Source organism: Macaca mulatta, chromosome 10, assembly GCF_049350105.2.
Source record: "Macaca mulatta isolate MMU2019108-1 chromosome 10, T2T-MMU8v2.0, whole genome shotgun sequence".
Classification (NCBI taxonomy): Eukaryota; Metazoa; Chordata; class Mammalia; order Primates; family Cercopithecidae; genus Macaca; species Macaca mulatta.
In genome coordinates, this window is record NC_133415.1 from 22,230,478 (window position 1) to 22,244,468 (window position 13,991).

Below are 13,991 nucleotides of genomic sequence, written 5' to 3' on the forward strand. Positions count from 1 at the left end.
AACACCTGGGAACACTGCCTGGGAAGCAGCTGCACGGGCCGCCACACCCATGGCCTGCCAGCTCAGCCATTCAGGGGGCTCAGCACTTCACCTCCCCACCCCTCCATCGCAAGGTCTGAAGAGGGCAAGTGTGGGATTGCTGTCCTCACTGGAGGCCCAGGACAAGCCACCTGGGTGAGGAGAGCTGGCGAGAAAGGAGAACCATCCCTAGACACCTGTGTTTGAATGAGTCTGCTCAAGCCTCAGGTGATCGTGAGCGGTGCCTCACCAGTTGGGGCCCTCTTTCACCCCACAGTGCTCAGCATAAGGGAACCCAGCATACACTGCAGCGGCTTAGTCTACACATGGGGAAACTGAGGCAGGCAGGGCCGTCATGCTCCCAGTCCCCCACAGTACTGCATCAGGAGAACAGACACACAGGATGCTCCTTTGGCGCCCGGCCTTTAGGAAGAGTGCTTTAGGGCATAGCCAATCTGTACCCTTCAGCTTCCCTGTCCCTCCCTCACCTCTGAGGGTCATCACAGGCCGCCTCCCTCCTGCTCATGTAGCAGTTCCTGGTCCTGACGCACTCAGGCCTCCCCGCCTTGCCTCTTGGAGGCCTTGGCATCTGGCAGTTTAGGGAACTTACCTGGCTTTTCTTGGGAAGATTCCCCAGTGTCTTGAACCTTCCCAGCCAATCAGGAAATCCAACAACAGCAACCAGTTATTTCTGGAGGGTCCAACACATACCCAAGGGCTGATGGGTTCCCCTGTGCAACAGACACTGCCAAGGCTGTCACGGGACCTGGTTTTACATTGTTTAATCTTCAGCTAGTAGTTTGTGTTTGTTTTTATGGAGCGAGTAATTCAGGACCATGGTGAGTGAGGTCAGCCAGACAGAGAATAAAGTTCTCCCTCCCACCCCATCCTCAGTCCTTAGTTTTCCTCCCTTAAAGGCAGACATTGTTGCTAGATTTCGGTTTTCATCCAGGGATATTCTGCACATGTGTATAAGCAAATCCATGTAGAGATTTACTAAACAAATGATGGCCTACCTAGGCACTGCTAGCACATCCCTTCTCTGACCTGACAGTCCTTTCTGAAGCTCTTTCCCCATCTGTAGGAGCAGACCGCCTCAGGCTTCCTTGTGTGAATGGGCCACCATTAGCCAGTCCCTGCTGCGGGACATTCAGGCTGTTTCTGCACCCTAAGCAATGCTGCAGCGAGTACCTCCCACATAACACCCTCTGCATGGGCAGGGACGTAGCTGTAGGATCCAGCCCCGGAACTGCTGAACCAGAGGGTATACCCAAGATGCATTTTCTATTTTTGTTCTTGTTTTGAAAAGGTAACACATTCACATGGTTCGAAATCCAGAAGACAAAATCGATGTAAAAAATCTACCCCTTCAGCCGGGCGCGGTGGCTCAAGCCTGTAATCCCAGCACTTTGGGAGGCCGAGACGGGCGGATCACGAGGTCGGGAGATCGAGACCATCCTGGCGAACACGGTGAAACCCCGTCTCTACTAAAAAAATACAAAAAACTAGCCGGGCGCGGTGGCGGGCGCCTGTAGTCCCAGCTACTCGGGAGGCTGAGGCAGGAGAATGGCGGGAACCCGGGAGGCGGAGCTTGCAGTGAGCTGAGATCCGGCCACTGCACTCCAGCCTGGGAGACAGAGCGAGACTCCGTCTCAAAAAAAAAAAAAAAAAAAAAATCTACCCCTTTCCCTCATTTTCCTCCCCAGAGGAAACCAATGTCATTATCCAAAGAGACTCAGCTTTGCCTAATGTGGAATTTTTCCCTTCTTATGTAGAAATGGTAGCACAGAATACATGTTGGGCTTATATAGCAGAGGTTTTTCCATTATTAACCCATTACAGAGAGTGTCCTCATGCCTTTTTTTTTTCTTCATTTTTTCATTTTTATTTCTTTTTTGAGATGGAGTCTCACTCTGTTGCCCAGGCTGGTGTTCGATGGCACGATCTCTGCTCACTGCAACCTCCGCCTCCCAGACTCAAGCGATTCTCCTGCCTGAGCCTCCCAAGTAGCTGGGATTACAGGCACCTGCCACCACACCGGCTAATTTTTGTATTTTTAGTAGAGACAGAGTTTCGCCATGTTGGCCAGGCTGGTCTCGAACTCCTGACCTCAGGTGATCCGACCGCCTCTGCCTCCTAAAGTTCTGGGATTACAGGCGTAAGCCACCGTGCCCAGCCGCCTTTTTTTTTTGTTTTTTTTGAGACAGAATCTTCCTCTGTCACCCAGGCTGGATTGCAGTGGTGCAATCTCGGCTTACTGCAACCTCCGCCTCCCAGGCCCAAGTGATTCTCATGCCTCAGCCTACCGAGTAGCTGGGATTACAGGAGCACACCACCACACCCAGCTAATTATTTTTTAAATTTTTATTAGCGATGGGGTTTCACCATGTTGGCCAGGCTGATCTCGAACTCCCGATCTCAGGTGATCTGCCCGCCTCAGCCTCCCAAATTGTTTGGATTACAGGTGTAAGCCAACGCGCCTGGCCTTTTTTCTCTTTTTCTTTTCTTTTTCTTTTTTTCTTTTCTTTTTTTTTTTTTGAGATAGGGTCTCAAAAAAATCCAGTCTGTTGCTCAGGCTGGAGTGCAGTGGTGTGATCACGGCTCACTGCAGTCTTAACCTCCCAGGCTCAAGTGATCCTCCCACCTCAGCCTCCAGAGTAGCTGGGACTACAAGTGCGCACCACCACACCCAGCAAATTTTTGTATTTTTTTGTAGACAGGGTCTCGCCATGTTGCCCAGGCTGGTCTCAAACTCCTGGGCTCAATAACCCGCCTGCCTCAGCTTCCCAAAGGGCTGGGATTACAGGCGTGAGCCATCGCGCCTGGCCCTTCCCGTGTTTTCAGTGTGTCTCTTTGCATGTGTTTTTGAGCCACTTGTATGTCCCTTTCTGTGAGCTGTCTTCGCATTTTGGGCCATTTTTCTATCTGATTATTGATCTTTTTCTTACTGATTTACCATTATTCCTCCCTATTTTGTTACTGCTTTTTACTTTTCCATGCTGAAATTGGGCTTTTTAAGATGTAATTTTCTTTTAATTTTTTCTTTCTAGTACTTGTCTGCTCTTCATTTTTGCATTTCAATCCTGTTCCATCTGGGCTTTCTGTAGGAATGAGGTAGGGATCCAACTTCCCCTTTTCCCCAGATGGTTCCCCACTTGTCTCCATGCCATTTACTGAATAATTCATCTTTTCCCCACAGATTTGAAATGCCATTTTTATCATATTCTAAATTTCCACATATATTTGGGTGTTTTTCTGGACTCTGTTCTATACCAGATAATTTGTCTATTCATGTTTTGATAACTTTTATTTTTATTTTTATTTATTATTTTTGAGACAGAGTTTCACTCCTGTCACCCAGGCTGTTGTGCAATGGCTTGATCTGAGCTCACTACAGCTTCCACCTCCCAGGCTCAAGTGATCCTCCTGCCTCAGCCTCCCAAGTAGCTGGAACTACAGGTGAGAGCTACCACACCTGACTAGTTTTTGTGGTTTTTGTAGAGATAGGGTTTCCCCACATGGCCCAGGCTGGTCTCGAACTCCTGAGCTCAAGTGATCCACCTTCCTCAGCCTTCCAAAGTGCTGGGATTACAGGCATGAGCCACCATGCCCAACCATTTTTTTACTTTTTGAGTCAGGGTCTCACTCTGTCACCCAGGCTGGAGTACAGTGGCACGATCATAGCTCACTGCAGCCTCGAACACCTAGGCTCCAGCAATCCTCCTGTTTCAACCTCTCAAGTCATTGGGATTACAGGTGTGAGCCACAGCTCCCAGCCATGTTTTGATAACTTCTTGTACCCTTTTATTCCCATTTCATTCTATTTGAACTTTACAACTAGTTTGTCTTTAAAAAAAATTGATCATATTATTTGGATCACATCAAATGTTTACATTAATTTATGGAGAATGACCTTCTTGTAATGATGTCAATAACAATATTGGCTCTTTATATGTAAAGAACAGGAGTAGATGCTTTCCCATTGATTCAGGTTTTCTTTTATGTCTCTGTAATATTTTTTCTTCGTGTGAAAGTTCTTTTTTTTTTTTTTGAGATGGAGCCTCCCTTTGTCACCAGGCTGGAGTGCAGTGGCATGATCTCGGCTCACTGCAACCTCCGACTCCCTTCAAGCGATTCTCCTGCCTCAGCCCCCCAAGTAGCTGGGATTACAGGCACACACCACTACGCCCAGCCAATTTTTGTATTTTTAGTAGAGACGGGGTTTCACCATATTGGCCAGGCTGGTCTCAAACTCCTGACCTCAAGTGATCTGCCCACCTCAGCTTCCCAAAGTGCTGGGATTACAGGCGTGAGCCAACGTGCCTGGCCGCCTGTTTCATTTTTTTTATTCGTGTTTCACTAGTTTTCCATTCGTGTCCTCCTGCTGTTCCAGAATCCCACATTCCACGTGGGACTCATGTCTCCTTATATCTGTGAGAGTTTCTCAGATATTCTTGGTGTTTCATGACCTTGACTGTTTCAAGGAGTCCTGCTTGGGCGTTCTGTAGAAGGTCCCTTAGTTTGGCTTTGTCAAGTGCTTTTCTCGTGATCAGCCTGGGATTATGGTTTTTTAGAAAAAATACCACACAGGTGCCTTTCCCTTAGCATCATAATCAGGGTGACATTCTATCGACATTTCTTGTCACCTCACGTTTGCGTGGATCGCCTGGCCAAGGTAATGTTTGCATGTTTGCAGTTTTCTCTACTGTCAAGTTACTTTTCCCTCTCTTTTTTATTTTATTTATTTTTTAAGACAGGGTCTCATTCTGTCCTCCAGGCTGGAGTGCAGAGGTACTCACTGCAGCCTTGACCTCTGGAGCTCAATTGATCCTCCCACCTCAGCCTCCCAAGTAGCTGGGACTACAGTCACACACCACCACACCTGGCTAATTTTGTTCATTATTATCATTTTTTTATTTTTAGTAGAGAGGAGGTCTCACTATGTCGCCCAGGCTGGTACTGAACTGGGCTCAAGTGATTCACCAGCCTTGGCCTCCCAAAGTGTTGGGATTATAGGCATGAGCCACCGTGCCCGGCCATCCTCCTTTCTGTATTCTTTGGAAGCAAATAAGTAAATGCAGCTTACACTTTGGAAAGCGGGGTGGGGAAGTAGCTACATGAAAGTGTTTGGAATTCTTCTTTAAGGAAGACTTGTTTCTTCTCAGACGTATTTTTTTTCCCTGGGAGCAAGCAAGCTGAATGATCACATTTATTTATTTATTCAGTCATTTATATCAGTTTGGACTCATGGATATTTATTTTATAATCTGAGCTTAATCCCATATAACATTATTTACTTTGTTGCTTGAATTGCTGCAGGTTTGGCCACTGGGAGCTCCTTCTGGAAGGTTCCTATGTCCCTGTGACATACCACCATCCTCGTTTTTGGGCATTTCCTTCCTTTCTGCCACCATAAGTTGCTCCAGGATCATCTTGTACTGGTCCTGCCCCATCCCTAGAAGCAGTCATCTCTCCAAGGAGCCTGGTTCCTTTCACTGGAGAACAGTATTAGAAACCAAGAGCGGCCAGGCCAGGCGCAGTGGCTCACGCCTGTAATCCTAGCACTTTGGGAGGCCGAGATGGGCAGATCACCTGACGTCAGGAGTTTGAGACCAGCCTGGCCAACATGGTGAAACCCTGTCTCCACTAAAAATACAAAAGTTAGCCGGGCGTGGTGGCTCATACCTGTAATCCCAGCTACTGGGGAGGCTGAGGCAGGAGAATTGCTTGAGCCCAGGAGGCAGAGGTTGCAGTGAGCCGAGATCATGCCAAAGCACTCTATCCTGACTGACAGAGCGAGAGACTCTGTCTCCAAAACAAAACAAAACAAAACAAAACAAAAATTAGCGGGGTGTGGTGGCAGGCGCTTGTAGTCCCAGCTACTCGGGAAGCTGCGACAGGAGAATTGCTTCAACCTGGAGGCCAAGGTTTCAGTGAGCTGAGATCACGCCACTGCCCTCCAGCCTGGGCAACAGGGTGAGTCTCCATCTCAAAAAAAATAAGAAAAGAGAAACCAGGAGCAGCCGGGCGTGGTGACTCACACCTGTAATCCCAGCACTTTGGGAGGCCCAGGCAGACTGATTGCTTGAGCCCAGGAGTTTGAGATGAGCAAAACCGTTTCTACAAAGAAATGCAAAAATTTAGCCGGATGTGGTGGTGTGTGCCTGTGGTCCCAGCTACTCAGGGAGGATAAGGTGGGAGGATTGCTTGAGCCCTGGAAGTCAAGGCTGCAGTGAGCCGTGTTTGTGCCTCTGCATTCCAGCCTGGAAGACAGAATGAGACCCTGTTTCAAAAATAAATAAATAAAAAATAAAAAGGAAAAAAAACAAGAGCTAGATGCTGGATGTTATTCATGCCACTGGGTGTCACTTCTTCCAGGCCCTCAGCTGACATAGCTAGAAAATATATGTGTGTCTCTTTACCCACGTATACACACATATGCCTCCATTATGTTTTGTATTTGTAGCCATTTACATATAAAAATGGAAGTTTTATATGTACAAACTTTATCTCCCCAAACTTAACAGGTTGTCTTGTTTTTTCTCTTTGTATCATCTCATTGCATCCCACAGCTCAGTGAAGTCCAGAAAATTAATATTCCCTTCACAGAGAAAGAAGCTGAGAAGAAGAGGTGGTTTTTGTTTTTTTGTGTTTTTTTTGAGGTAGGGTCTTGCTCTGTCGCCCAGGCTGGTGTACAGTGGTGTGATCATGGCTCACTGTAGCCTCGACCTCCAGGGCTCAAGTGATCTCCCACCTCAGCTTCCGAGTAGCTGGGACCATGTGTGTGCACCACCACACCCAGCTAATTTATTCATATATATATATAATTTATTTATATTTATATTTATTTATTTTGAGACGGAGTCTCGCCCTGTCACCCAAGCTGGAGTGCAGTGGCGCGATCTTGGCTCACTGCAACCTCCGCCTCCCGGGTTCAAGCAATTCTCCTGCCTCAGCCTCCAGAGTAGCTGGGACTACAGGCCCCTGCCACCACGCCTGGCTAATTTTTGTATTTTTAATAGAGATGGGGTTTTGCCATGTTGGCCAGGCTTGTCTCAAATGCCTGACCTCTTGATCCCCATGCCTCGGCCTCCCAAAATGCTGGGATTACAGGCACGAGCCACTGCACCCGGCCAATTTTAAAAATTTTTTATAGAGATGGAGTCTCACTACGTTGCCCAGGCTGGTCTGGAACTCCTGGGCTCAAGCGATCCTCCCGCCTTGGCCTCCCCAAGGTGCTGGAATTACAGGTGTCAGCCACTGCACCCCAGCCCGAGGTGCAGAGAACGTAAGTAACTTGCACAGATGACACAGTTCTGGAAGGAGGTTTCAAATCCAAGAGAAGAAACTTTCAGAGGCTTGGAAGCCCAGCCCTGCCCAGCCTCCTTGTATCCTGATGGCTGGAAGACCAGCCCAGCCCTCAAGAGGCTGCCTGGCTGTGATCAGTGAGATTCATCATGAGGATGTCCCCCCACTATACCCCAAGCATGTGAGCTGTGGAGGATCTCCCCATTCATGGCTCCAGGAGGTGAGTTACTGGTGGTGTGGAGCCATGATTCATGGCCAGGACAGACCATAATTAGTGGTCACTGGTGTGGCCCTGCAAAGGAGTCCAGAACAAACACCCGCTGGGAGCTGGATGAAGTCTGGGGTGCCTGACTCCAGGGATGGGCCGGAATCAGGCCCAGCTGGGAAGAAGCACATGGGTGAAGGCCAGGTGGCTGGTGTTAGGAGCCTGTGGGCAATGAACTGGAGAAAGTAGAATTCCCCACCTGGTGCCTGCCCCTGCCCAACCCTCCCCACCATCTGTGGCTTGATCCTTTGGGGCTCAGTATAAGCCCCTCAACTGCCGCTGGGCTGGTGCTTCCCCTAGGCCTCCTCATCTCCCCAGGCCTGAACCGGCCCAGAGCGCCTGTCTTCACCTGGCCCTGCCTAGCTGCGTGTCTGTCTCTTTTTCCCTGCCACAGAGGGTAGGCAGGACCACCTTGGCCACTGTGTGCCTAGTGCCAGTCTCCTCTGCTGAAGGAGCAGATGCGTGCATGGTTGGCAGGTAGTACCTGGAGCCCTGGATAGGGGCATTCAAGGAGTGCCCGGGAGGCCCCTGGAGAATAGGGATTGGAGGGGGGCAGCAGGCAGAAGCCCCGCAGCCTTTCCTTGGGGAAGGAGTGAGGGGACTGATGAGAGAACCCTGAAATCCACATCCCAGGCAGACAGGCAGCTTGAGTCCCCCAGCCTGCTGGTCTTTGGGAAGCCTGGCACAGGGCTGCACACTCCCACTAGGGTTCAGCTCAGCCCCTGTGGATGGGGGGCTCCACGAGGCCTAGAGACCTCCCCCAAGCCCTTCCCCACAAGGGGCTGAGTGGTCACTGGGGGTTGAGCTCCAGTTGAGCACTTCCTGAGAATGCTCTGGGTCCAGATGAAGCCAGGCTTCTCAGAAAGCCGGACTCTGGAACCCAAGAGCCTGGGTTTCGGCCCCTGCGCTGCCATTTTCCTGCTGGGCAACTGTGGCCCAATCATGGCATCCCTGGGAGCCTCAGTGAGTGCGAAGCTGTGGGTCAGGCTTGGCACATCGCAGGCGCTTGATAAAGGGGCACTGCTGCTAAGAATACTTCTGTGAGAGTCTCCTAGGGAACATGGTATGCTGTGGGGTTTACAGGGCTTCATGGGAGCCTTAGGACGTTCCCAGTCCACAGTGCCCCTTCCCCTCGCCATCCAAAAACACATACTGGGAGCCAGAGATGCCTCACACACAGCTCTGTTTGCAGTGTCAGAAGGAGAAGCAAGGAAGGTTTTCCAGAGAAAGAATACCCAGGGGTGGGCGGGAGTGCGCCTAGCATTGAGAAGAGCTTACAAAAGACTGTCCTGGCCAGGCACGGTGGCTCAAGCCTGAGACCCCAGCACTTTGGGAGGCTGAGGCGGTTGGATCACCTGAGGTCAGCAGTTCGAGACCAGCCTGACCAATATGGTGAAACGCTGTCTCTACTAAAAAATACAAAAATTAGCCGGGGGTGGTGGTGTGTGTGCCTGTAGTCCCAGCTACTCTAGAGGCTGAGACAGGAGAATTGCTTGAACCCAGGAGGTAGAGGTTGCAGTGAGCCAAGATCGCACCCCTGCACTCCAGCCTGGGTGACAGAGTGAGACTCCATCTCAAAACAAACAAGACTGTCCTAGTGTCAACTTTTCAGACTTCTGGGTTTTGTTGTTGTGTTGCTGAGTGCCTTGTTATTTACTCCTTGCCTTGTTCCCCAAAGGAATTGAAGCAGCTCACAAAACCCGGAAGCCTGAAAAGTTAAAAACTCAGAAGTTTGGCTGGATGTGGTGGCTCACGCCTGTAATCACAGCACTTTTGGAGGCTGAGGAGGGAGGATCGCTTAAGCCAGGAGTTCAAGACCAGCCTAGGCAACATAGTGAGATTCTGCCTCTACAAAGTAAAAATAAACAAATTAGCTAGATGTCATAGCATGCACCTGCAGTCCCAGCTATTTGAGAGGCTGAGGCAAGGAGGATCACTTGAACCCAGGGGGTTGAGGATGCAGTGAGCTATGATGACACCACTGCACTCCAACTTGGGTGACAGAGCAAGACCTTATCTCAAACAACAACAACAAAACCCAGAAGTCTGAAAAGTTACAATGTGAAAGAGGACATCAAATGAAAGGAAAAATCATGGTAGGAAAGAAAGATGAAGGCAGCAGTCCCCACTCACTGAGCTAGAAGACCTGGAACACAGGACAGAGGTGGTTCTGAGCTCCCTAGTGGCTGAGGAGAGGAGTGAAAGCAGATCCCGGTCCCTGATCCGGTTCATGAGAGGATGAAAGCACAGCCATTGTTCTGGAGACACTTTCTGGTTGTCATCATGGACAGGCTCCCTGGAGGATGTGCCTCCTCCCGCTTCAGGATTTAGCTCTTCTACCTCCCCTGGGCTGGGGTGGGTACATTGTCTGTGCTTTGACAGTCCCTAGATCTCATGTGTTCTAGAACCCTCTCTCCCAAAGCAGAACTTTTTTTTTTTTTCTGTTTTCTGTTTTTTAAATCCATTTCAGCCTCCTGACAAGCAATAAGATTTGGAATATTTGTTGAGGGGATGAATAAATGAACTCCTTAGTGCGGAGGTATCTGTGCATTGCGGCCATTTCTTGAGCATTGTCATTTGCAGGTCAGAGATGTGGGAGCCCCACACAGTGGGGAGGAGAGCAGAGGCGGAGGATGGGGGGTTGGGCTAACCTAGGCTTTCCAAGCTGTGATGGGGCAGGAGCTTCTCCACTAGCTCCAGGAAGGGGAACTTGGGCTCTGGGCGCCTGTTTTGAAGAGGTTGCACCCCTTTGAGGGGACCTACGGGTTGCAAGTCACGCAGGAAACGTGACCTTAGCAGTGAGGGTGGTGGAGTGGGCCAATTTCTGGATCTTTCTCTATTTAGTCACCTCCAGCCTTGTTGGGACAGGGATCTGGGGCTAAGCCGCTGTGGTCTCGGCACCCTCTGTCCCCACTTCCCCTCGAGGACGGCCATTTGAATATTGTCTAGTGTGGGCCATTTACCCCTGTGGGCAGGAGGAAGGTAGGAGGGACCTCAGAGGAGACTTCAAGGGCCCTTCTAACCTTGCAGATTCCCCTCTGGGGCCTGTTTCCTCTTCTCTCAACCAGCGATGCCAGGCTGAGGCTGTCGGTTCGAGAATCACGTAGGTAATAGCTTAGTAAAGGGCCTGGCACATAGTAGGCTCTCAAGAAAAGGTCGGAGCCTCTTGATGAGTCTGCCTGTGATGGATGCGGATCACAGACCCAGCGCAGTGCGGCGATTCGCCCAAGGTCACACAGCCGCCCCCCCGGACCCTGGGCGGCCTGACCCCGGGGCCGGGGCTTGTCGGGTGCCAGCGTGGGGGCGAGCAGTGTTTGGAAGAGCGGCCGCGGCCGTGGCCGTGGGTGGGAAGGGGCTTCTATTTTGGAGCGAGTGAGAGGAGCGGGACACGCGGAGGGGGTAAGGGAGGGGTGGGCTCTCTCCGGCATCTCTGTCCCCCAGTCACCTTCCTGCAACCCTTCCTGGGAGGGGCGTTCTGGGCGGTGGGGGAAGGTGGGAGGGGCGGGCGGTTACCTCATCGCCGCCTCCGGGAGGCCCCGCTCGCTCGCGCCGCCGGCTGGGGCGGCGACTCCAGGCGCGGAAGCGAGAGAAGGACAGAGACACAGAGGCTCCGGGAGGCACTGCTGCCCCCCGCGCCCCGCACCGCTGCGGGACCCGTGCCGCGAGGAGGGCGGACTTCGGGGCCCCGCGCGGCCGCCGGAGCCTGGGTTGGCGCTGCGGGGCGGAGGCAGTGTCTGAGCGCCGCTCCGGGTCTGCTCTCTCCCGAGCTTCGGCACCCGCCCGAGCCGCTCGCGAGTCCGCCACCTGTCTGCCCACTCCGTTGTCTGTCCGCCCTCCCGCCGCCAGCTCCGGCCTCGGGCCTGCCCTCTCCGGTCTCCGTGTTCCGGGGTCGACGAGAAGCGCGGCGGGGCCGGGGCGCACCGGGCAGGGCGCGCGGGGCGCACGGCCGGGGGGCGCACGGCGCGGCGCCGGCCCATGAGGCTTTCCAGAGCGGAGAGCGGCAGCGCCGGCCGGCCATGGGGGGCAGCCTGCGGGTGGCCGTTCTAGGCGCCCCGGGCGTGGGCAAGACGGCCATCATCCGCCAGTTCCTGTTCGGTGACTACCCCGAGCGCCACCGGCCCACGGACGGGCCGCGCCTCTACCGACCCGCGGTGCTGCTCGACGGCGCCGTCTACGACTTAAGCATCCGCGACGGCGACGTCGCTGGCCCCGGCTCGAGCCCTGGGGGTCCGGAGGTAGCGGCTCGAGGAGCGGGCAGGGGCGTGTGACAGCGTGAGAGGTGTGCGTGCTCGGTGCACACGTGCGTGTCCGCGTGGAGGCCTCGGGCGCCTGGCTGTGCTCCGGTATGGAGGGATGTGTGTGCTTCCTGGGATAGTTGAGTTTCAGCCCTTCCCGCCGACATGGAGACTCCCAAGCCCAGGCTGGAGGCAGGGCGATTTTGCCCAGGGGCGTTCCCTTGCTCCTGAGAGCGACTCCACCTTTGCCTGCCTCGGCTGGGGGGTGTGGAGCAGCTCGTGGTGGTGCATAGCGGTGCCTTTCCGCGAGTGTGGCGTTTTGTGTTTGGGGCCTTGAGCAGAGCTACAATGGGAGAGACTGGGGTCAGGAGTAGGGGTGTACTTACTATGGGGGCTGGTGGAGGGGTTCATTCTCTGCCCCCTCATTCCTGTGCCCTGGAGCGAAGGCTCGTTTAGTAATTTGTGCAAAGTAAAGGACAGACCTCCGACCCTACAGCAGTGAAGAAGAAAGAGCAGACAGGATTAAGCAGGGCTTCCTGGAGGGGGTGGCATTTGAGCTGAACCTGGAAGACCGAGTGAAGTTCTGAGTAAAGGGAGTGGCAAAAGCATAGCAGGTGGAAAGACCAGCAGGTGCTTACGCCAGGGGTATAAACGGTTACAGCTGACAACGTGGGGGCGTGGTGGACCACGGGGCTCCGGGCGGCCACGGGCTTTGGAATTAGTCTTAGAGGCAGTGGTAAGCACTGAAGGCATCTAGGGAGGAGAGTGGCCTGAGCCGAGTTGGGGAAAGCTGAAAAGAGGAAGATTCTGGGTAAACAGAGGGGAGACCAAGGATGTAGGAGGGTGGCTGACAGGCTCCAGGCACGATTTGGAAAATTTTACCCTGGTGGTCATGAGGAGACAGGGCCTGGGAAACTTGGGGGAGGGGCGCAGAGGGCTGGATGGAGGTGATGTTGGCCTGAGGATGAACTAGGTTTAGCGTCCAGGCCCCTGCAGAGGGTTCGAGAGCGGGAGAGTGGAAAGGAGGCTTCCGCAAACCCTGGCCTCCTGTCCCCAGGAGTGGCCAGACCCTAAGGACTGGAGCTTGCAGGACACGGACGCCTTCGTGCTCGTCTACGACATCTGCAGCCCGGACAGTTTCGACTACGTGAAGGCCCTGCGGCAGCGCATCGCGGAGACCAGGTGGGGGCGCGGCAGGTCTGGCGGTGGGGAGCTAGGGCAGGTCTGGCCCGGCCTTTGCCTGAGGGGAGTGTGTAGGGTCTCCCAACGTCGTGGGCCGGGTCTTAGGCCTTCGCCCGTGGGAAGGTCTTCAGCTGTATGTGCTCTTTTGCCCACATGGGCCTGGAGTTCGGGGAGGGCCTCTGGCTGTAGGAAGGGAATGCGCCTGCGTGTGTATACCCACTGGGGGAATTCTCCGGCCGTGGGGTCCCCGGCACCGCGTCTCTCATCTCCATTCGGCCCCCAGGCCGGCGGGCGCGCCCGAAGCGCCCATCCTGGTGGTAGGCAACAAGCGAGACAGGCAGCGGCTGCGCTTCGGACCGCGGCGCGCGCTGGCCGCCCTGGTGCGCAGGGGCTGGCGCTGCGGCTACCTCGAGTGCTCGGCCAAGTACAACTGGCACGTGCTGCGTCTCTTCCGCGAGCTGCTGCGCTGCGCTCTGGTGCGCGCGCGCCCTGCACACCCGGCCCTGCGCCTGCAGGGGGCGCTGCATCCAGCGCGCTGCAGCCTCATGTGACCCAATTGGACAGTGCCATCCATGGGCCCCACCTTGTGACTGGGACAACCCGGGACGTGGATTGGACAGGATCGCCCAACTTCACTGGGACTGGACAGGGCAATCTCTGCCCTGATTGGATGAGGCCTAAGCGACGGGCCTCTTTTTGAACCTCGTTGGACCCAACCAGGTCCCAAGCTCCATTGGAGATGACCAGTCCTTTCTGGGACCTCAGTGGGTCACAATCCCACTGGATGGAAAGGATTTGGCTATGAATTTGGAAACGCGAGGCCTGCTCCTGGAGCTTCACTGGACATATTCTTTATGCCACTCCTATCGCAGGATAATAAACGGGAAAATAATTGAGTGCACCTGGGATTTCTGGGCTGGGCGGGATAACGCTTTAAATCTAGAGGTCAGAGCTGCCAGGCTTGACCTCCAGGCAGTTAACTT

The 13,991-nt window shown here is 53.5% G+C and overlaps 1 protein-coding gene and 1 long non-coding RNA gene across 3 annotated transcripts; both read left to right on the forward strand.

The window, feature by feature from the left end:
• The first annotated feature begins 1,161 nt into the window (after window positions 1–1,161).
• Window positions 1,162–6,717, forward strand: LOC144331841 (uncharacterized). The gene is made up of 4 exons (XR_013399403.1): window positions 1,162–1,282; window positions 3,069–3,132; window positions 3,359–3,477; window positions 6,591–6,717. It is a non-coding gene; the product is annotated as an uncharacterized LOC144331841 (long non-coding RNA).
• A 559-nt stretch (window positions 6,718–7,276) lies between these two features.
• RASL10A (RAS like family 10 member A) lies at window positions 7,277–13,905 on the forward strand. Of its 2 annotated transcripts, none has more exons than XM_077948771.1 (3): window positions 7,277–7,546; window positions 12,884–13,008; window positions 13,292–13,904. In XM_077948771.1, the coding sequence occupies exons 1-3, from the start codon at window positions 7,415–7,417 to the stop codon at window positions 13,557–13,559; spliced, it is 525 nt and encodes a 174-aa protein (XP_077804897.1). In that variant the 5' UTR covers window positions 7,277–7,414; the 3' UTR covers window positions 13,560–13,904.
• Window positions 13,906–13,991: the final 86 nt, after the last annotated feature.